At 39.4% G+C, this 22865-nt stretch overlaps 1 protein-coding gene across 1 annotated transcript in view; it reads right to left on the bottom strand.

The window, feature by feature from the left end:
• Nucleotides 1-2450: 2450 nt before the first annotated feature.
• The window catches only part of LOC139716770 (peripheral plasma membrane protein CASK-like), a 198072-nt gene continuing 177657 nt past the window's right edge, over nt 2451-22865 (bottom strand). The window contains exons 13-22 of the mRNA XM_071628307.1: nt 20488-20610; nt 14465-14662; nt 12164-12397; nt 11278-11477; nt 9931-10046; nt 7406-7486; nt 6582-6662; nt 5376-5578; nt 4420-4506; nt 2451-3673 (exon numbers count right to left, since the gene is read on the bottom strand). Of these exons, the coding sequence (XP_071484408.1) occupies nt 3497-3673; nt 4420-4506; nt 5376-5578; nt 6582-6662; nt 7406-7486; nt 9931-10046; nt 11278-11477; nt 12164-12397; nt 14465-14662; nt 20488-20610 (1500 nt within the window). The 3' untranslated portion in view covers nt 2451-3496. The remainder of the gene's footprint in view (nt 3674-4419; nt 4507-5375; nt 5579-6581; nt 6663-7405; nt 7487-9930; nt 10047-11277; nt 11478-12163; nt 12398-14464; nt 14663-20487; nt 20611-22865) is intronic.

The raw sequence follows: 22865 nt of genomic DNA, 5'->3' as shown, positions 1-22865 counted from the left end.
CGAGCAGTAAATCACCCCAGGCACGTTGCGGGGTGTTGTGACTCCTGGTACGTGAGCACATCCAGAGTCCAATTCTCATCTTAGATATTCATATCTAGAGAAAAAAAACCTGACATCAAAGCACAATTTGGAAGAGTTTACCATGACAATTTTTGTAACTATCGAAAGAGAAAGAGAGAGAGAAAGAGAGAGATAGAGAGATGGGAGTGGTGGGGAAGGGGGGAATGGGTGAATGGGTGGTTTGCCCTTAGAATCTGTTTGGCAAATATTACCGTGAATCTTTGCTTCTCCATTTGTTAGGCTACACTTTGCTTTATGCACATGTCGCAAAGCTGGTGGACAGGAAACTTGGCATGGGGTAATTCTGTTTTTGTTTTCTTATTCTTTTTTTTGTTGTTGAATATGATTAAGTACTAAATTTGATGTCCAAGTTGTCAAAACTGGGATTGTGTACCACAATCGTATCTCCTGTAATTACTAAGTAATCTTCTTTCTCACATTTAAGCACCTGTTTTCTTGTTCCGAGATATTCCAAAAGAGCAGCACACACATTTTTATGTCTTCCTTGGGTCAAATGGCCTTGAGGCTGAGAAGTGCATTCATCTGGATTTTTTCGTTTTCTCCCCAATGACAGGCTAAGTTTGAGTTTGCCAACTTCTTCTTTTACCAGGATTAGTTCTATGACTTCCGTGATGTCTTGGTATAAATGCAACATGCTTTGTGCAACTCAGCGCAGTATATATCAACTTTAATAATTATGATATTCTACTTGCATGTTATGTGCTTACGACAGCATCTTACTTAGATATAATAGACAGTGATAGTGATTTTCTTCTTTTTTTTGGGGGGGGGGGGGGGGGGAAGAGGGTGGAGGGAGATAACCATAAGCATTATTTAATGAGATGAGGAAATGAAAATGCCTGAAAATAGAAGCAAGAAAATGATTTTATAGCATCTCATAAGTCTTCTCATTGACACTGGTTACAATCAATAATTGTCAAACATATCATACTTCATTTCATCAGAATATGTACAATCTTTCATTTTTTTTCTCCATACAAAGTCATCATGAAAACATTATTATGCAGATGAACATGAACAGCAAAACATGACCGATGCCGCATCATCGGTTTCGTCGCGACGATGAAATCACAATGGAAACACGTATTCATAATGCTGAGAAAGAAACGACGCACAAAAAAAAAAAAAAAAATCGTTACAGCTATACAAATTCTCAGTCGTCAATGAAATGTAAGAAAGAACTTATCAGATCACATTCATGAAGTTATAATGTGAATTCAATGTCCAATAATTATGCCACTATGAGCAATTCAATGCTGTAAATACATCCTCACTGCTACACTGGATTCTGAAAAAAAAGAACAAACAACAAACAAACAAAAAACTCTACATGAGGCTAGTGTTAGAGTTTGCATGAACACAAATTCCTTCCTGCGACATAATCATAAATTATACTGATTTATCATTAATCAATGACAGCCACTGTGCTCCATAGAGTCTTACAACAAAATACATATAGCAATAGTTCGAAAAATATCACTCCTCGCAATTTCACTTCTTCATTGATACTACGCACACGACAATACATTTTTTCCATCTAAAGAAAATCTCTTCCTTCTTTTGGCAAACTTTTGGTCGGGCACAAAAATCGTGATAAGAAAAATAATTCTCAAAGCCAGTTGGACGTTGAAAACCGGCAAAGTTTAATCAACACACTGAGATCACGAGAGGGATTTTCAATTCGTCAAATCTAACGAGGGACTCCGTTTCCATTTCCCTCCATCACGTGCCAGTAAATATCCCATTCTTTGCACACGCATTCCCAGGGTTGAGAGATGCCTAGTTGTCATGACGATGATAACATATATTCCGTGGATGGTTACCGATGAGAAATCTCAAACTGTGAAAAACATCCAAGCTCAAGAGCTTGATTGAAAAGTTGGCATCTGTAAGGTTACTGCAGCTCCCTCACTTGATGAATCCGACATTTACAAAATACGAACTCACAAATTTGTGCTGGTATGTATATGGACAGTGTAGCCAACGATTGGTGTTGAGCGTAAGTGACAGTTAGACGGACAAGGAACTGAGCAAGGCAGAGCTACCCTTGGGTGAAAGAGCGTACCTTTCCTTGGTCAGGTTACCTTCCGCTTACCTGCGCTTGTACGCGGACATGGGAAACCTGAAGATTAGTTGGAATATTGTGTGCATTGATGGTCGACACAAGGGCCTGTTGCTGTTGTGACAATTATGCAAGAAATGTGATGAGGGTAGCTACATGTAGACACACATGTGTTTCGTGTCCAGTGGATGCATGCCTACCGATCCTCTGCCTTTGACGGTAACGGACTTATTTCTGATCTTTAACGTCTTGCAAAAAGGGGTTACAAAATAAAGGCCATGATTACCACCGTAATCTCAAAAAAGCTACCTCGTGGTCGTGAAATATACAACATCAGTTGAATTTAATACAACAGCACTGTTGGCACCTGATCAATCTCAATATTGGGCTCATCTATTCAACAAATGGGAAATCAACACGTGACATGACTTCGCAAGTCCGAAACCAAAAGACTTGCTCGGGAAAAAGTGGAGCCCCATGATCTCTAGATATATATATAATCAATATGTAAAGAAAATATGAAGAGTTCCAATATAATATGCTCTATACAGAATGACTTGGCTTTTTTTTTTTTTTCACTCTCTCTCTCTAATCGTGGCATCCTATCGCCAGCATCGTGAGGATCAAGTCACATGCAAACAATTTTTGCCAGAAAGTCAATGAAGTGTCTTCGTATCCTGCTACTCCTGGTGTGGGATTTCGGTTCCTTCAACCACGTTTCCACACTGCATAGATGTGAAAGTTCCCCAAACTGTGTCGTCTTCCAAATGATAAACAGCACTATACGCAGAAGGGCAGCAGGTACACATGTACGCTGGACGCAAAATTCTTTTCCTCTTTTTTTTTTTCTTTCAAATTCTCATTTTCTATTCTAATAGATTGCTTGATAAACATTTTCAGGCTATTCAAAGTGCTCTGCGGCATATACAGAGGTGATTATTCTCAGATCGTATCATCCACAACAAAATTTTCAATGAATCACTTCTTGTGTGCGATGGATTTTTGCAACTTCTGACTTGAAAGTTTTTCAAAACGAAAAGACGAAGCATTTTCATAAACATGTACAAGAAGGCCATCGTTGAGCTGAATCAGGAGTAGAAAGGTTAACATTGCTTCGTCGATTGCTTCACCGAATGGTCACTTTGGCGACAAGACAGGGACGACGGTACGGGTCAAGGAGTCTGTGCAGTGGAATCCAGAGGTTTGAAGAAGTGTTAACAAAACCAGTACGATGCCGGTCAGTTCGAGCCTGGTGGGCAGAGGGGGTGACCCTCGGCTTGGCACTGGGGAGTGTGGGATGAAGCGAGATGAGAGAAGGAAATGGATGGAGGAACACGGGCGGGGCAGGGGGGCCTAGTAGACCCAGCTGACCGGCACCCACTGCGGGGTGGTGCAGATCTCCTCCATGGCATTCTCCAGCGTGCGTATTGTGTCGTCGATGTCGTTGTTGACGATGGTGAGGTCGAAGAAGTGGCCGTAGGCCTGTCGCAGCAGCTCCGACTCCTTGGCCAGCCGCTCTAGGCTGCTATCCTGTGGATTGAAATGGGGCGTGGCAAAAAGGGATGGAGGGAAAGGGGGTGGAGGAGGAAGAGAAAGAGAGAGTGAGTGAGTGAAGAAGAGAGAGGGGGAGGGGGGAGGAACAGTGAGAGAGAACCATGTGTCAAAAAATGTGTTTTTGTGGTGCTGTCAAACACTCTACTTTGAGAGAATGACATTCCCAAGAGATCATAATCAAACAGTCTTCTTCTTCTTCCGGTATGGGGCAAAATAATTCACCCAGAGGTACTACTAAAAATTTGCTGCCTATACTGCGGGAATTCAACTGCCAGCACCAGTAGTTCCTTTAATCCTTTGAAAAAAAAAACTATCCTTTTCAACACATTTTCACTTTTCTCAAATGATAAAAGAGCATTTGACTTACTTCTCTCTGAAGGAAAGGGGAATGATATTACCCTTAACATATGTGAGTTGAGCAAATATGTACTTTTTTCAAAAATTCAAATTTTGTGGACTTCTCTCTATATTTTCCCTATATCGTTCTACGCATGTGACATCATAAACTGCGGTAGTCTTTTCATCCAGCAGTGACTGCACAGAAACTTCAGAAATTCATAACTTTTGAATGGGGTGTCCGATTTTCCTCAAACTTTCACTGATGCCTTCTACTGATGTTGCTGCATTCACTCAGCCCATATGTATAATGCGGTGAACTTGCCCTTGACGTAGTAGTTTGAGGTTGCAAAGGAGGCTAATGGAGTGGGGAGTGGGGTACTTACATGTACGTCATTCATTCCTGTTAGAGTTGGAGCAGCGATGAAGACAACGAATGGGGCAAACTCTGCACACCTCAACACCTTCAGGGCCTGTGGCAACATCCAACAGATATTCCACACAGAAACATGGAAATAAAGACAGGAATATAGATAGAAAGAAAGAAAGAAAGAAAGAAAGAAAGAAAGAAAGAAAGAAAGAAAGAAAGAAAGAAAAAAGAAAAAAAGAAAGAAAGAAAGAAAGAAAGAAAGAAAGAAAGAAATTCAGTGCTCTGAAATGAGTACACACATTCATAATTAAAAAGGGCCTATAGATCTATCTATCTATCTATCTATCTATCTATCTATCTATCTATCTACCTACCTACCTACCTACAATTGTACCTACCTACAGTGTACCTACTGTTGTACCAACTATCTATCTATCTATCTATCTATCTATCTATCTATCTATCTATCTATCTATTTTTCTGTCTGTCTATCTGTTTCATATCACATAGAGCTTTCATTCACCCGTTTGATATCTTTGTATTTTCCTGCTCAAGTGCTCTCCTTACTTCATACGAGCTGTGGGGAACAAAGGATTTAAGTGCTTCTGGCCAGCAAAACAAAGCTTTGATATAGCCTTATGGAATGGATAGCCAAGCTGTATGCTGATGAGCAAGCCTGATGGAAATTGTTCCCAGTCTTCTCATGTCACCCCTGCAAACAGTCTGTGAGAAGAGTCTAAAGAGTACAAAGGTACAGTGCCTCGCTACATGTAATGTATGCGATAGCATCTCAGGGGGGATTTCTAACTGCTGTCGAAGTGACTAAGAACCCACTGTCTAATTTCCCCAGAGAACTTCCCCAAATATTCCAGCACCTGAGTCATGATCCCTACCTTCAAGTATTTCAATGTGTGTTATAAACTGTCATGATCCAGCAAAAACATACAGAACAAAAATCCCTTAATCCCATACCTGTGGTTCCACGTCGAGGATGGCAATAAGACTCCTGTTGTGAATCTCCCTAATGGTGTCCAGCTTGGTGCCGTACATGGCGTCTTCGTGGGTGCCGTATTCCAGATACTTGTTGTTGGCGATGTCGTTCATCATCTCCTCGTGCGAGACGAAGAAGTAGTTCTTGCCGTTCTCCTCGTCCGATTTACATCGCCTCGTTGTGTCTGGTGATTATTATCAATGGGACCGTATGAATTAATTCAAACAAACAGACATATACAGTGCACTCCCATTACAACAAACACGGTTGCAGTGAAATTTTGTTTGTAATGAAGTAAAAGTTCTGGTCCCAAAATAATCATCCATATACCTCTATATATTCTATCTGTTTAGCTATAACAAAATTTTGATGTCGAAAATTGCCTGTTCTAGGGACTTTTATAATGAGAGTCACCTGAGTGTGCAATGCTTGTATGGGGGGGGGGGATCCAAGGATTTCATATCAAACGGCTAGTTTGCATCATTTGCGCAAAAAGGCCTCAAGAGATGCTTTCAGTTAAGCTTCAAATACGGCAGTCCTTTGGTTATGCTCTTTTCTTGCGCATTTGGAAGTACATGACATCTGCATCAAAACATGATGATGATGCCAATGAAATTATCTTCCACACATCAATGAGCATGAAAACGATGAAAAATAGCTATTCTTGGAGCAGACCTCCCAACCTTTCTGACCTGAAAAATAGGGATGATTTGGCTCAAAAGTAGAAAAGAAAGAGCAGTTCCCATAGGAGTGTGTAGTAAAATTATCAAGAAAAAAGGAAACTCCTGTTGAAACAAGAGCTGGGATTCAGATTCTTTCCTCCAAATTCAGTATGGTTGGGAGGTCTGCTTAGAGTATAACAATGTTCTTCTTTCATTTCTTTTTTTTTTCTTCAACAGCTGAACATTCACAAAATGCCTCTTAAAACACATCAGATATAAGAAATTGATAACATTACCAACTATGTATTTACAACATGTGTTTATGAAGATGGAATTATTATTCATTTTACATTCTATTTTTTGTAAATTTACTCTACAATGCCAAGGGTACAAAGCTTTGAATTCTTGTAATTTTAATTCTTTGAATTAAACCAAATGAAAACGGTGATAACTACTTATTGCAAAAACAGGACAAATCCTTGATCTCCTGAAAAAAGAATACTATGAATGTAAACGGTCACTCACGTGGGATTGGATATGCATATTTATTGGGGTGACTCGTGATTAGCGTGTTCTTTATATGCCTCCGACCCACGCCATGAGCACCTGCATGGTATAAAGGAAGAAAAGTTGAGGAAGAACTTAACGACAAGACATTCATTACACTGACCTCATAGGTCAGGTTATGACAATATGTATCTGTCATCGTTGTCATCATCGCTTTACAGAATGTACACAATAGGAAAGGAAGTAACCAAGGGAGTGAAAGGAAGTAAAACTGAAATACTTTTATCTCCACCTTTCCGTCAGGCCTGCTGAGTAACGACTGCATCTCGACAAATTTCACACTGGCAAAAATGAGTAGCAAACTATTCATTTCACTTTCAGCATACAGGAGACAAAAGCAAAAATACCTATATCTGATTGTATTTAACCTCTGCATAACAGTTATACAAGTCATCGCAGGCTTTACTTCACATACATTGTAAATGCATATAATCATCTCACAAAATGAGACGAGTCTGATTAATCTATATATCAACTCGCAGACAGTTCAAATTACAAGGGAAGCTTATAACTGTGACAGTCATATAAAGAATATCCAGTGATTCTACTTTTCAAAACGACAGAAAAAACACACCATGAATACACACAGAGCATCATGTTTTTCTCTGTTGTCATGTTTGAACATGTATATACATCTATCTTTTCATTTTTTTTGAAGTGCCATGAGCACAGAGAGGTGGACCTGTGTGCTATACAAGTAGCCACTGTTATTATTATCATCACAATAAAGGTCAATACAACATACTATGACGAATGACTGGACCTGTCAGCCCAAAACTTACCTAAAAGAACTAATGTTTTCCTCATGAATGCAGGCAGTCTGACCACCTCTTCGTACGTGACAAGATCCAGCTGGTCAAACACTGTTAGAAGATGGAAAAGTATTTGGAAGACCTTTAGAACACTTATAATCACTCATGGTAATAAACAACTGTACTCTCTGGCACCTGATGATATTTCAAACAGAAAGCATCACTTAAAAAAAAAAGAGGTCATTCACCCTTTATGTGTCCACATACTTAGCTGTAACTTGCCATGATGTTTCATCAGTATTAAAGCCACTGTTTACAAAAAAATGTTTGAGTTACCACATTTGATGCATATGTGTAGGTCAGTTGTATCACAAAACATCCTGCCATATAAAAATTTCGCAATAAAGACCGCAAATATAAGGAGATATCCCATTACTGTCGATGGTTTATTCTAGAAATGATTTTGATAAAACTATTATTCACATTTTGCATATTAAACAATACATAACATTGATTACACTGATTAATATTTTTACATTGTGTTTTTTTTTCTATCCCTACAGTATAACTCATATTTTACAACTATTCTGAAGCCCTAAAGCTTGTTTTTAAATTTCTATTGCAAACTAGAAATGTCGCTACAGCGACTGGTTATACCCCCGCCAAACAACATTTCATAAGCTTTGGTCAAAAAACTGAGGAAGTAGTAAAAATCCGCAAGATCTTTCCTTGATCTTCTGCCATTAATATGCCGTTACCATGGCAACGTACTTTCGGGTACTGTCGAAAAATGCGTCTTGCACATCTACAACCAAAGGCACACATCTGTACCAAGTTTCATGGAAATTGGGCAAAAACTGAGGAAGTAGTTTGCAACACAAAATTTTCCATCATTTTGGCTCATAATATGTGAGCTGTTACCATGGCAACATACTTTTTGTCACTGTCAAGAAATGTGTCATGCTGACCTATATCCTAAGACAAACATTCAATATGAATTCCATGAGAATTGGAAGAACACTGATGAAGCAGTTTTGCCATGAAGCATTTTGCCCTATATTTTACCAATAACATGCCGTTACCATGGCAACGCACTTTTTGCCACTGCGGAAATATGTGTCTTGCACATTAACATATTCAGATGAACATCTGTACCTAATTTCATAAAAATTGATCAAAAACTGTGGGAGGAGTTCGCGACGCAAGATTTGTACCCATTTTTGCCCATAATATGCCGTTACCATGGCAACGTACTTTTGGGTACTGTCAAAAAATACGTCTTGCACATCTACAACCCAAGGCACACATCTGTGCCAAGTTTTATGGGAATCGGTTGAAAACTGAGGAAGTAGTTCGCGACGCAAGATTTGCAACGGACCGACCGCCCGACCGACCGCCCGACCGCCCGCCCGACCGCCCGACCGACCGCCCGCTGATTCCCATATACCCCCTTCAAACTTCGTTTGGCGGGGGTATAATGATAAGTAGTGACTATAAGATAATTTTTCCAAACTTGACCTCATTCTAAGTTAGCCAACCCACTTGGTTGTAACAACGTGTGTTAGTCCAACAGGAAGGCTATGGTGACACGATAGGGATTAGTGGGATGCGGGGTAGTAAATCGCTATTCATCGGCAATTAGTTTAGAGGCATCCTGCCTAGATATAGGCAAAGAAAACACTCCAGCAGATGTGCCAATCAGCGAACAAGGCACTGTGACGTTATTACACAGCATCAAACCTCATCTTTCTCTTTAACTCTATGGCCCAAATTCACGAAGGTGGTACAAATGAAACCATGGTTTAAACCATGGACAAAAACCATGGAGCGCCAAGTGTCGCATGGAATATTTCGTTACTAAATCAGTCATTTCGTCGATGAAATGATTATTTTGTAACGAAATGACAACATTTTGTAACTAAATGAACATTTCGTCCACGATATGATAATTTCGTCCACGTAATGATAATTTCGTTAACAAAACGGTCATTTTTTCGACGAAATGACAAATTTCGTAATGAAATATTCCGTGCGACACTTGGCGATCCATGGTTTTTGTCTATGGTTTCACTTGTACCACCTTCGTGAATTCGGGCCTATAGGTGCAACAGTGTAAACCTTCTGTGTGCCACATAATTCTGAAATTGCAATGTACAAGCTCCTTTAGAAGGTGTTCTGCTTTTAGGAGCCATGCAACTTTTTACAGAATTTTTTAATGCCAGAAATGCAACTATGCAAACTTGGAGAGATATTTCCAGACATTGGTGGGATGAAAATTTTATGACAAAGCTATGAATATTTGTTTTGCAAATGACCAATAACTACTTCATTGTCCTGTTTTGGGGAGGCATGACTTTTGCTGACACAACCACAACAAAAGTGGTCATTGTACTGCAGCATTTGTCGATTTATTGATCGATTTGGGCTGGTTTGGGTGTTTGAGCAAAATATGCGAAGTTGGCAACGCTGTCGACTGAGTTGAGTGTGTGAACATGGCACATAAAGAGTTAATATGCTTGGCAACACATGTCATTGCTATCTATTGGTTTGCTCACCTGCGTTATGCTTTGCCAGATACTTGTCTCTGTATTGCTTCTTTCTCCTACCGAACCAAGTACACGAGGCTTGCTGCTCTTTCTTGGCTCGCTCGATGGCTAGACAGGCCACTCTCCTATAAAGTGTATAATACGATAGAGAGAGCTGTAAGTTAGACAGCATGATGAATTAGAGAAAAATATATTCTCATTTTTCAACCGGAGCAATGATGCGAACGGTAGCAAAATAAAATCAGTCACACATGGAAAATGAGTTGTATGTGCTAAATTAGAAGTATGTGTCAACGAAATATGTACATCACAAAGATGATCTGAAAATCAAATGTAATAACACTTTCATAAGCACACAAAGTTGCCACAACAATTTAAAGTAAATCTCCTGCTTTTTTTGTGTAAGAGAAAGTTAACAGTTTGTGACATTCCTTACATCTATGAATCTGTTAGTTCTCTCGAGTTTGTTAGTTCTATTTGACATAAGAACAGAGAAGAGAGCACTTTTGTGAAACCACCAGAAGAAAGTTTTGCTACTTTTTGCCCTCCTTGTAGATTTCATGCAATAAGACATTACAAAAGAAATAACATGTGTAGAAAATAAAGTTAGCTTGTAAAAAAGTAAATAGCAGACACATCTTGGAAATAACTGATCAGCAAAGACATAGCTTTCAGCAAGACATTTAGTTAATTTCTTGATCATTAACACAATCACAAAAATGGAAATCAGCAAAATTACTTGTTACGCTCAGAGTTGGCCTTGTTTCTCCTACAAAATTCTTTTCAATAAAACTATCAAAAGAACAAAAACAAAAGCTGAGTAGCAATTTTTGTCTGTGAAACTCCTTGTCCCAAAGTGCCATCAGCTCACCTTCAGTCAACATCTTTCAGGAGAAAATGAGAGATATTAAATTTGGCAGCTTGTCATTTATCCAAGCACAAGACTGTTTCATTTTGTACATAGACCATTAACACCATCTACTGAAAAACATGCTATATTCGCGGCATGAAATTTTCGTGAATTGGAGCCGACAGCCTTTTTCGTGGCATGAAATTTTTGCGAATTGCCACTGGCGTTCAATGCATATAGTGTAGACAATATCTTTCGTGTGCATTTTAATTTCGCGAATCTTGGTGCTTGCCAAATTCGTGAAATTAAAATGCATTCAAACATTCCTTGTTTTACAGTATCTTTTATCAAAACACAGTGGCTGTCTGCATTGATGAGAGTCTTTCATCAGTTGTGCGAGTATACTCCGAGGAGGTTCTGCAAAGTACCGGTATTGGATTAAGAAGAAGAAGAAGAATGTGTGAAGAGGACAAGGTGTTGTGTTTAGGGATGTATTAAAAACTGACCATTCCTGGAGCTCTGGCGAGGGGATGAGGCCAGCGGTGCCGTTGAGGGGTTCACCCTCCTTGCGGGCCTGCCACCAATTGTGGTCGTCTTTGCTGATGATCTGCAGGGTGTCGCCACAGTGGAAGCTCAGCCCGGCCTGCTGGCAGGGAATGAGATCATCCTGACCTGGGTCGTAGTCAAACTGAGCCCTGACGTAGATCTGCGCAATACATGAAAGAGAGATACAGAAAGGAAAAAATATATATCTTTTTTTTTTCCTGGACAATGTATGTGCATGGTCACAGTCAAAACAGTGTCTAAACCACAGATCAGGATAGAGCAAGACAGAACAAGTAGAGGGATATGCATCAAGAGACAGAGGGCTCTTGTGCTCATCTGAATATCGGGAGTTCACCTTCCATGCATTCTTGCAGACTATTACCTACAAAGAACCTAGTGGGGGGTGGGGGTGGGCTTCATGGTACCCATGTGTCCAAATGTATATTCTATCATCCTAGCGATAATGCCAACAAGTTTGGAGAAAAAATTGATCATGTTTTTTCAAAAAGAAGAAGAAAATGTTAAAAATGTACCGTCATTTGATCCGGCACCCCCAAACCCACCAGGAACAAACTTCACACTTGAAAATTGATATTTTCTATAAAATAAAAAATTGGATACCTAAACTTTATCATGGTTCCAAGGTGACAAGTTACACAAACACCTGAACACCATCACAACAGAGTCAAAGTATTACTAAAAATCATACGTACATTTGAAATAGTATCAGAATACTCTTATGTCAATTCATTTCAGCATCATAAAGTCTGCAATTGTCTATCTTTAGAAGCTTGCTGAATGGTGGGACATCCCGCATTGGTTGAGTCCTGTTATTTTCCGTCTTACCTCACATGGCTGTGGTGCGCTGCGGTAGCTGGGGACAATCTTAAAGGTAATGCTCCCCTTCAGCTCCCTCAGCATCTTCTGCAGCTGGTCGACGGTCTGGTTGGCCACCGAAACGTTGTTGATCTCGCGAATCTCGTCCCCGACATGGAGCGTGGCCTGGCGGTGTATCATTCCCCCGTGCATGATGCGCGCGACGATACAGCGTCTTTCTTCGTTCATTTTCAGCGTGATGCCCTGGCAAGAGAATAAGATCATCCATCAATCATACTGTCTCCACAATTATTTTAAAGCCCCGAGGCCAGGTTTTCAGCTAGTATAAAAAAAAACAAACACACTCTAAGTTCTGATTTTATGATCATATTCAAGGACATATTATGATAAGTGCACTAAAGGGTTAGACAAAGGAATCTTGCTTTATGACACACTGTTAATCATTAACAGCTAAATCTGCGCAGAAAATTACAAAGCTTCCTTGTCGCCAGTCCAAACAGTTAAGACCATGAGATTTTCTGATCTAGCAGGTTAGACTACAGATATCATGCAAGTTTCTCTTTTTATTCAATGAAGAGGGAAAATCTACTCAGGCATTTCTTGTGGACACCTACATTTGTATCACACAACCTTATTTCAAATGTTTAAGGAGTATATATATTTTTTTTGGAAGTGTGCTACACATTTTCTACATTTTGACACCCAAGGCATTACTAGTATCATGAAGGCAACTTTTCAGACCACCATTAATTTGATAATCACTAGAAATAGTATAAGAATTGCCCCTTTATCTGCTATCAACCTGTTGAGGACAAGTCCCGAGTATACTCGGGCAGGTGTCTATGGGAAATGCGTGTTGTAGCAAAATCAGTCCGTCCTCAATGGGTTAAAAAGTCATGAAGGTCACTATTTCTATTCAAGAACCAGCATCAGGTGTGATAGACTTCCTTTATCCCCAAACTAAATCTGGGTCACATAAAGGGCTATGGGTAATGCTCCTGTTTCGTGACCAAATTGGGATGAAAACAGCACATCACATACCAGATACATGGGTACCTGACAAAAGAACATCATGTTAAACCCTGTGGTGCCCTTTGATGGCACATCATTAACTTAAGTTGCAACTACCCCTTTAGGAGCCTTTCAAACCAATCATCTCTCTTACGTACGTAGGTGATGACTGTATAAGATGACGACCCAAATTTATTGTGTTTCAGCTCTTATCAGTCCTGTTCCAAGGCTAGTTGTGGGTTTGTACCTGCTACGTAATTCTGTGATCTCTATCTACATAAACATGGATGATTCCTGCCAAAACTGATAAAATGAACCCTGAAAATAATGATGAAACAGTCACGGCATCATCCTGATCTGCCAAGAGTTTGTCTCAACTGACAGAGTACGAAGCAAAGAACCATTGCAGTGTAATACTTCCAAGATATTTCCATTATTTAACAAAGGGCCACCCTTGCCAATGCCATGAATATCTTATATTTTCCAATTCAGATGGCATCTCAACACAATGAGATTTGGCTGTTCCCCTTCTGGCATGGGAAAACAAAGAGAACTTGAAAAGCTCCACATTTTGGGGCATTGAAGGTCCCCATCCTAGACCCCACACGTTTCTTTCATTGTTGTTGTTGTTGTTATTGTGCCATTTAAACAACTTTGCATTCCCTGCTCTGCGATGCATTTTAAAGAAGTGACTAAAACAATCAGATTTACTGCTGGATCCCTTCTAAAGTTGGTACCCCCTCCCTTCCCGGGGACTTATTGGGTTACCATTGCCACCATCATGAACAACTCTTAGTCTTGACCCCCTACAGAGCATGAAGATATGACTCGGCTGTATTACTTTGGAAACATGTGAAAATCTCTGACCAGTTTTGGACCCTTCTTTTTTTGGTCTCATATGCCATCTATACCATATCCTCATATATACTTATGTTCACAGATCTTGTATTCTCCACATATCCTCATATATACCTATGTTCACAGATCTTGTATTCTCCACTCACTACAATAATTATGCCAAGACTCCATGGTTAAAATTTGACCACGAGTTTGATGAAGCTGAAACAATAGGCAGTTTATAAAACTACACAATACACCATGATAATAGAGAATGGACAAAGTACCACTGCAGTAGCTCACTAAATAGGTCCTTGGCTCAGGTGGGGTGAAAAGAAGGGGCATGAAAAGTGAGGCAAATGACAAGTGAGATACAAGAAGGACCTTTCTACTGCACAAGTCTGTGGTAGAGATGCCTTTCGGCCTCTATGAGGCCAACACAGCGCAGAGCTACGGACTCACGAGGGGCTCGTCGGAATGCTTCTGGAACTGCACCAGCCTGACGCGCGTCACCTGGTCCGTCTGGTCCATGTTCCCGTTGGGCGGCTGCAGGGGTTCCGAGTCCCCGTTGAGGTAGGGCATAACAGGGGGTGGGGTCACCCTGATGGCGTGGTCGCTGTACACCTCGTGGGCGACCACGTCATGGGCCTGCAGCAGAGCCTGAGGAGAGGAGGGACACGGTGAGATGGATAAATCACAAACGTGGATGAAAAAGGGATAAGATAGCAGATGTGAAAGCGGGAGACCGACATAGAATAACACAGAAGAGATGGAACATATCAGAGACACAAACAAATCACATGGGAACAAGAAAAGGAACAGGACATGAGCAAAATGATAAAGTGAAGAAGAAAATTGCGCATACAGAATCATGACAATTGATTGATAGAAGAAAAAGATGAAGGAGAGAAGAATACACAACACAAAGAACAGAAAGATGGAAGTAAAACAGAAGTGATTGTAGCAATAGCTAATCAGTTTCAGGGTTTGTGGTTACCATGGTAATATCATCATCAAAAGTTACTCCTGGAGTAAGTCTCAGGGGGGGGGGGGGGGGTTTAAGAGATGCTTATAATGGATGTTTTAAGAAATTAAAATACTTTGCACCCAGCATGTGGAACTTTGTCAATATTGAAACAGGAAGCATGAGGACTAAATATAGACTAAAAGGCTATCACTGTTCTATCATTAATTTCAAAAGGCCGTAAAAGGTGACGATCTCACGTTCGCCCGGCTGCCTGCGTTTCATTTTGGTTTGTCGCCAATACACTGATGCTGTTATTGACCTTTTTCCTTGTTCTGAACCCAAAGTAGATGGATGTCTGGTAAGGAAATGCAGACTCACAGGTTCAGGAAGTGGTAAAAAACCCCAATTTGGCTATAGATCAGATCTTGAGACCAGAGCAGACACTCTACCTCATATCACAGTCAAAGGGTGAACACCTCCCTTCTTACTCGTGATTAAAGTGGCTCATGTCCTTACTTTTGCTCAATTTAACACAAATTGCGTGTGAGTACACACTATGAAATGTGAAAAATGGGAAACCCTATTTGTACAGACAGGTGTTGGATGGGATATGTAAATATAAAATGCAGACTGACCTAGTAACATTTTGTTTTGTTTTACTTTGTTTTTCTGTTTTGTTCTATTTGTTGTTGGTTATTTTTTTTAGTTGAGATACTGAATGTACTATGCCTTTACAGTGAACAGTATAAATGAATATCTCACTGATTTAGAGATACAATAAACTTATCAGAAATATGGCTCTTTGGCAATGTGTATCCTACAGACATAACGTATATCATGTGACCGCCCAGCTCAAAACCCACAAAAAGTACGCCAAAATTAATTTCCACTTTTCTACACAGCATAAAAGAGTAAGCTCTACAGTATTAGAATGATGACCTTGCTAATATTGGACTATCCAAACTCATTCAAAGAGTGATGGAAATAAGGGAGAGTTGGGGTGCAGCTTTATAGAAAAGGGAGAAAAGCGTATAAAAATAAAAGATTGAGGTCACTCGGGCATGCTGTGCAGGAGTATCAATGAAAACATGTTCTACTTCACATTGAAAGCAGCACCTGTCAAAAAAAATAGTTTGAAAAACTGCTAATATCTCAATTTCTGTTTTGCTTTAAGCCGCAAAATTTCGACAGTAGGTAGAGAAAAGACTGCTCTCCCCAGGAAGACAAACTATAAAAATTTGAATCAGTCAACCAAAATGACACACTTTGGCCCATAACAGCGAATCCTAATCTGTGACTTTTTGTGGGTTTTGTTCAGAGTGATCACATATATCACATGAATGTATTACAAAATCATTTTTCTATCAACTGATGTCACCAAGAATGGCTAGACTCTAACTGCCTGCTCTGTCCCGCATACCTACGACTGATGTTGAGACAATAAATAGAATTGAATTGAAAAAAAAAAATGAAATTGGCCAAATATAGAAATTCTGAGGTGTGTAACTGCTCACTTGTGATTTGTGCGGATAAGCAACAGACTTTTCCATCCACATGATGATGGCGATTCAAGTGAAGAGGTAAATTTGTGTCTGTGTAGAGACAATGTTCTCTTGAACATGCCACAGTGTAAAGACATTTTACTGTAGATGATGGTTGGCGTTGGAGGGAACGTATACAACATGACCATCCAGCAGGTTTGAAATGATAGAGAGGGAGGTTATTCGAAAACTGGTCCTGAGATGAAGTGATCACTTCGAAGGGTATTATGACCCCTCAACATGGCATATCAAACCTTGAGGTACATTGAAGGAGATTTCTGTGTAGCCTGACAACGAATGTCATCATCCATCACTAGATACGGGTAAATGCATTTTGTGCATAATGCCAACTATCAATGTGAATATTTTGAGGTAGTTATTTTCATAGCATTACCTACAAGTCTGTGCACACAACTTAGCTTCAGTCTTCTGGGCCCCATTTCATAAAAGGTTGATATGATAACAACTCTTGCTGGAACGGCAATTGTCATGGCAACGCCAAGAATCCAGCTCCCTGATTGGCTGTTGCTATGGGAAGTTGCCATTCCAGCAAGAGTTGCCATCCTAACATCTTTTATGAAATGGGGCCCTGATGCCTCATGCATGCAGTGTATTCCAAAATACGCATATCATGATTATGTTACCTACTGCTTCTCAAAGTCACATTTTTAATTCGTTATGCAAATCATTTGACACTTGCATTATAGCACTGTAAAAAAAAAAAAGAAGAGAAAAAATGACATTCATTTCATTGATTGTGCTAAAAATATGCCCGTACTTGCATCATTTGCCACTTGCTTAAACACAAAACACGTTGTCCTATGGGAAAACAGCCGGTGAAAGTTCCGCTCCGGGGAGAACATTAGGAATATTGGGTCAGCTATCATGTGATCATGTTTACCCAATAGCTGACTGGCATTTGGCAGACCCATAACAATAAAAATAATGATCCTATATATTGCAATAGAAGCCAGCCAGATGAACATAAAATGATAAGCCACTTTGAAAACATAAGGGTTCTGTAGAAGCTGATGACAGCTTTACTGATTGATGTCTTTTACTTAGTGACTGTATGAATAGAATTCCATCCACATCCATTTTAGAAGCGAACAACAAAATTTCAGAAACAAGTACAGGTATTGCTCTTGTCACTGTTATGATCCATTCATCTCCTGTTTCTCCCTGTATCAATTACAAAGTACATGTGTACTAATACGACTCCGTTTTAATTCGTTTAAATTCTAACCCACAGTTGTGTGAACCAATCAACTTTTCTAGAGCCCCATGATAGCCCATCTCATAAAAGAACAAAAGGTATCTCTAGCTGCATCTGTTTACCTACCTACCTACAAAATGTACAATCTCATCTATTACCCTGTAGCTCTCTATCTTTCCATAGATTTATCATCCTATTTTATAATCTCCATTGGAACAGAAAAAAAAAAACAGTTCTTGAATGTGGTATTGTTTTCTTCTCTTTAGTGAAAAGTAAATGCCTATACTTTCTGACTTTATATAAATAGTATGTTTTAACAGTGTGGAAAGGAGGACAAGCATATAATATCTCAATCTCATTGAATAATAAGGAAAAATGGTAAATTGAGCAAAGAATAAACTTTAAAGTAAGTATAGCTATCTATCACACCTTAGTAAATGAATTAACGGAAAAAAAATACAACAAAAGATCCTGTGGTCACGCAGGTCAAGATGGTCATATGATAACAATCTAGCAACCCCATCGAGCAGTGGATTATAGCTTCCTGTCTATTAGACGTGTCAACAGCATTGTCAGTGTCCTTTCAGATAATGTGTAACTTGCTACCACGGATGGACAAGGGAGGTGGAAAGAGGCAGGATACAATGATATTGATTACACATCACTTTATGAAAATATTGACCTCTTCCATGAAAGTTGAGAGAAATATATATAAAGTTTAAAGGGATGGTATAGTTTCGGTTGAGGTGAGGATTCAGATTTAAACTTTTTTTCCGAGATAATTAGAAACCACTTACAAAAATATTACAGAGCATACATTTCTGAGAGGAATTTGTTTATTTGATGAAAGAGCTGAGATATCTAGAAACAAAGTAAAACAAAGTGGTCCTAGTCCTAATAAAAGGTGGGTCCCACCTTTTATTAGGACCACTTCTTTCTGGTTATCTCAGCCATTCTCAAACCGATTTTCATCAAACAGACTTTGAAGTCCTCATAGAATTGCATGCTCTTTAATATTTCATCAGTGGTTTCTGATTATCTTGCAAAAAAAAGTTAAAACCTGAATCCCCACCTCGACCAAACCTATATCATCCCTTTAAACATATATGTGTGGTGTATATATTGTAGCTCTGTATACATGTGTACACAACCATTGTCTAATATTCAGTTTATCCTGGAAAGTCCAAAGTTAGATCTACTCTCCACAATCAAACAAAAGACAGGTACAGCATGTTTAATCTTGATAACTATGAGAAAAAAGAACTGATTTTCTCTATAATTTCACACTGAGCTGAGAATGGCCAAAGTTCCTGAAAACAAACAACTCTTCATTTTTTTTTTCCCTTCAATCATTTAATGATGCTGTAACAATTTCAAAAGGCCTGGACAGAATGAGCTAATTTTTCCATCACCAACTTTTATACATACATGGTACACTATTTGAGGTTGTTTGCATTTTGGAACTGTTTTCTTCTGGAGTTATACATCATAATGTATCATGCACACAGACTTGACTTAATTTGAACAAAGATGTCACCCTGATATCTAGCCTGTTATCATGTACAACAGAAGACACTTGCTTGTGACTGCGTCACACAGGCTGATAAGAGTACAGCATGTTCAGCTAAAATAGCACCCCCTTAGGTAATGACACATTGCAGGTCTCAAGCTGTTATGATGTCACCCAGCTGTGCATCGCCATCACTGGACTGATACGAAGTAAAACAATTTCTCTTCATGTTGCACAAATCCTAAATGGATGATCTGTCGGTCATGCGGATGTGAATTAGGTCACAGTTTACATCGCTCTACTTTAAGCACCGCTTCAATCACTGTTATTCTTTCACTAGCCAGTTACCAAGAGGATATTTTTATATGAAAACATGATGTTGTACATGTATATATCGAGATTGTAGTCAAGGTAGCATGACATAATTCAATGCCTACAGCAACCCCCGTTATCGGCGGAGATAACAATATTACATTTAACCAGATAGCATTTCCAATGTACAAAAGATTATTTGCAGCAACTCAGTATAGTGTCTTTGAATATAAACCTAACACATGAAACAACATTTGGTACAATGCTTCACTGTCCAAACAATCAGATTTGTAATCATTATTATCGATAAAAGAGAAATATGACTATACAAAGTTACATGACATTTTAGGAATAGAGTATGGATGTATACGTTATACAGGTATCTGTCTAACATCAAGCAAGAATGGTTATCAATGCTGCGTTAACACCATGTTCCCGCTGGCCATGGCAACCCCGTTTGCCCGAAACGTAGTGCGCCGTGGGTAGATGGGATATTCTCTGGTTTTTCCCCCTCCGTATTCTAGTCTTATTCGTTTCAGTTCTCACAGCGTCTGGTCAGGCTAGACTACACAATATTTTCCGTCGCGTCCTACAGCGGACTGCCTCAAAGTTTTGTTACAGCCCGTTACGTGCTGTCACGCTTTGTTGCGTTCACACCATTCTATTACGGCCTGCAAGGTCTCTCATAAGCACTGGGACTGCCGTGGCGATCTTTTAGTCAGTTTAAAAATCTGACACAGCATCCATGGCAATCACGACCTGACACTTTTGCCCATCCCGTCCCGTCGAGATCTATCCTGTTTTGTCCATGGTGGCCTGATACATTGGACTGCCGTGGCCGCTGGGAACATGGAGTAAACACAGCATTAGCAGAGGCTTGGGAACTATTTGACGAACTGCAAAAGACCGGCCTACGTGTAGGTCAAGACTTGGACTTACCCTGAAGTAGGGGTCGCTGAGGATGGCCTGAAGTTCGTAGGCGTCTTGGCTTTCTCGCGCGTGCTGCCTGAACGCCTCCAGGACCTGTTCGGTAGTGACATGTACAGACTGTACTGTGGGGTTCTGGAAATAACAGCATAGGGCAGACATGTTGCGTTCAGCTTCTGCATATGACCCTTGGGGTTTTGGGGGGAAGGGGGAGGGGGTAAAAACGGAAAGAGCACCCCACCCCCTATGGGGATGCGCACGCATACACACACATTAACACAATAACCGGCATCCAGCTCCCCCCAGAAAGGCTGGGCCAGTCCTGTTTTTAGTCATTCACATTCACTTTTTTTTTGCTGTTGCTACTGCTATTTGAATCAAGCAGGATGCCTCCCCTCCCTACAGAATGGGGTTGACTAATGATTTTGGAAGTGTGTGTGTATGTGTCCCTCTAATAATTCTTTACAGCATTCCGTGAACTATTGAGTTTTGTAAAAATCATCCTTTTACAGCATTCCATGAACTACCGAGTTTTGTAAAAAAAAAAAAAAGTAAAAAAAAAGTAAAAATATCATTAAACAAGCATGCGCTGGTTAAAATTGAATGATTGAAAATGGCGGTGATAGGTTTGCTGTTTTGAGGCTGATTAATGGGTCAGTGGGTGATATATGTAGAAGGGAATGCCATGTCATGCCACTATGCATTATGGGAATGGAGCAACCACAGACATACACATACACATACACTGAATGCTACACAAATCACTAAACATTCACGTACAGGTACAGTTGTACGGTGAACAAACACAAAGAAAATGCTGTATGTACCATTCCATAACTGAGCAATGAACGATGCATCTGAGAAAGAAAGAACATTCTTCTGAAAACCTAATAAAATATAAGAGAAATACCAACTACAGTTATATCAAATTTTGCATCTAGATAGACCAAATAAGGAAGTCTGTACATTAATTACCCATGCACATACAAGTGGTTAATGAATGATACAATTTCCCACTTAGTAAGCATAAGTTGAAATGCATGAATGCCAGAAATGTCTTTATGATGCAATTATGATGTAATCATAATACATGTGAGAACATGAGGAGAAATTTACCAAATGTAAACAGTGACACACTCTAATAACCCTCTAAGACAGTCACAATCTTTAGTCTTCAAAATATTGTGGTTGTTTTTTCTTACTCAGTTCAAAATGATCTATCAACAATAAAACAAATTGATAGGTCATTTTGTGTGATGATATGAATAAGCCTGAATTAGAAGCAATTTAACAACAGTACATGAACATCTGATGGGAAATTTGTTAAGTCACAAAAGATCAATGAACAGTATTACATGGAAAGCACTCCCTATCTTGATGAAAAGGCATTTACATTTTGTAAGAGAAATTTTGTAAGAGAAATCGGTCTGTGAGTGTAAGGTTCATTATTCCAAGGATTCGTTGATCTCTGAAAATTAAACAGGGGTTCGTAATTCTGAAGCTTCTAGAGTACGCATCTTTTCATTTTTGGATTAACAAACCTTTGGAATAATTAACCTTATTTCACTATCGGTTTAAAGAACCTTCAGAATAATGAACCTTTGATTCGTTTTCTGAATGATAAACCTTTGGAATAATGCCACAAATGTTTGGATTAATGAACCTTTTTTTCATTTTCAGATTGACGAACAGCTAGGTATTTGGGAATCTGCGTGTTTCAGAATAACAAACTTTATTTCATTTTTGGACTAACAAGCCTTTGGAACAACAAACAGGACCCCTCAAAATAACCATAATTGTAAGAAAAATATGTTTGAGTCCACAGGTAAATTAAACCAGAGCACTGTGAGAAGCTGAAAATTCCTGTAGACTTTGAACACATACTATCAGGTCTCTGTATACTGTATAAAGGGTTGAAAAAATATAATGATTCATAAATCAACTCTTCAGATACATTTACAGCACAGTCGACGGTTATGAATGGATGGACGTATGTAAACATATCCTCGTATGTAACAGATCCTCCATGATGCTATGCAACGGGAGGCCACTACTTCTGTTCTACAGATATCTGCAGACTATAACTGGCCTACAGACACACTTTCTAGCAAGAGGCTAAGCTAAGAATGCAAACTTCTAGTGCCCAAAAGGTTTGGTGAGTCTAATCTAGAGGGAATGTAGGGTCTTGCAAAACAAGGGACAAGGTTGTGCCAGAATGAGGGCATTGTATACAGAGATTTGATTGATTGTATTTAAGTCTCTTCATTACATCATGTCTTTATTATATCAAGTCTATTGCAACTGACTGACATGAATTTGAATATACCAAGTCTCTTTATTATATATCATCTCTAGCTGTGTTTAGTTGGACTTGATATGGGCCGTGCAGT

This window comes from Diadema antillarum, unplaced genomic scaffold, assembly GCF_040938485.1.
Source record: "Diadema antillarum isolate AM-2024a unplaced genomic scaffold, OU_Dant_1.0 scf00000069, whole genome shotgun sequence".
NCBI classification, from domain to species: domain Eukaryota; kingdom Metazoa; phylum Echinodermata; class Echinoidea; order Diadematoida; family Diadematidae; genus Diadema; species Diadema antillarum.
This window is presented reverse-complemented; position numbering and strand designations above follow the sequence as displayed.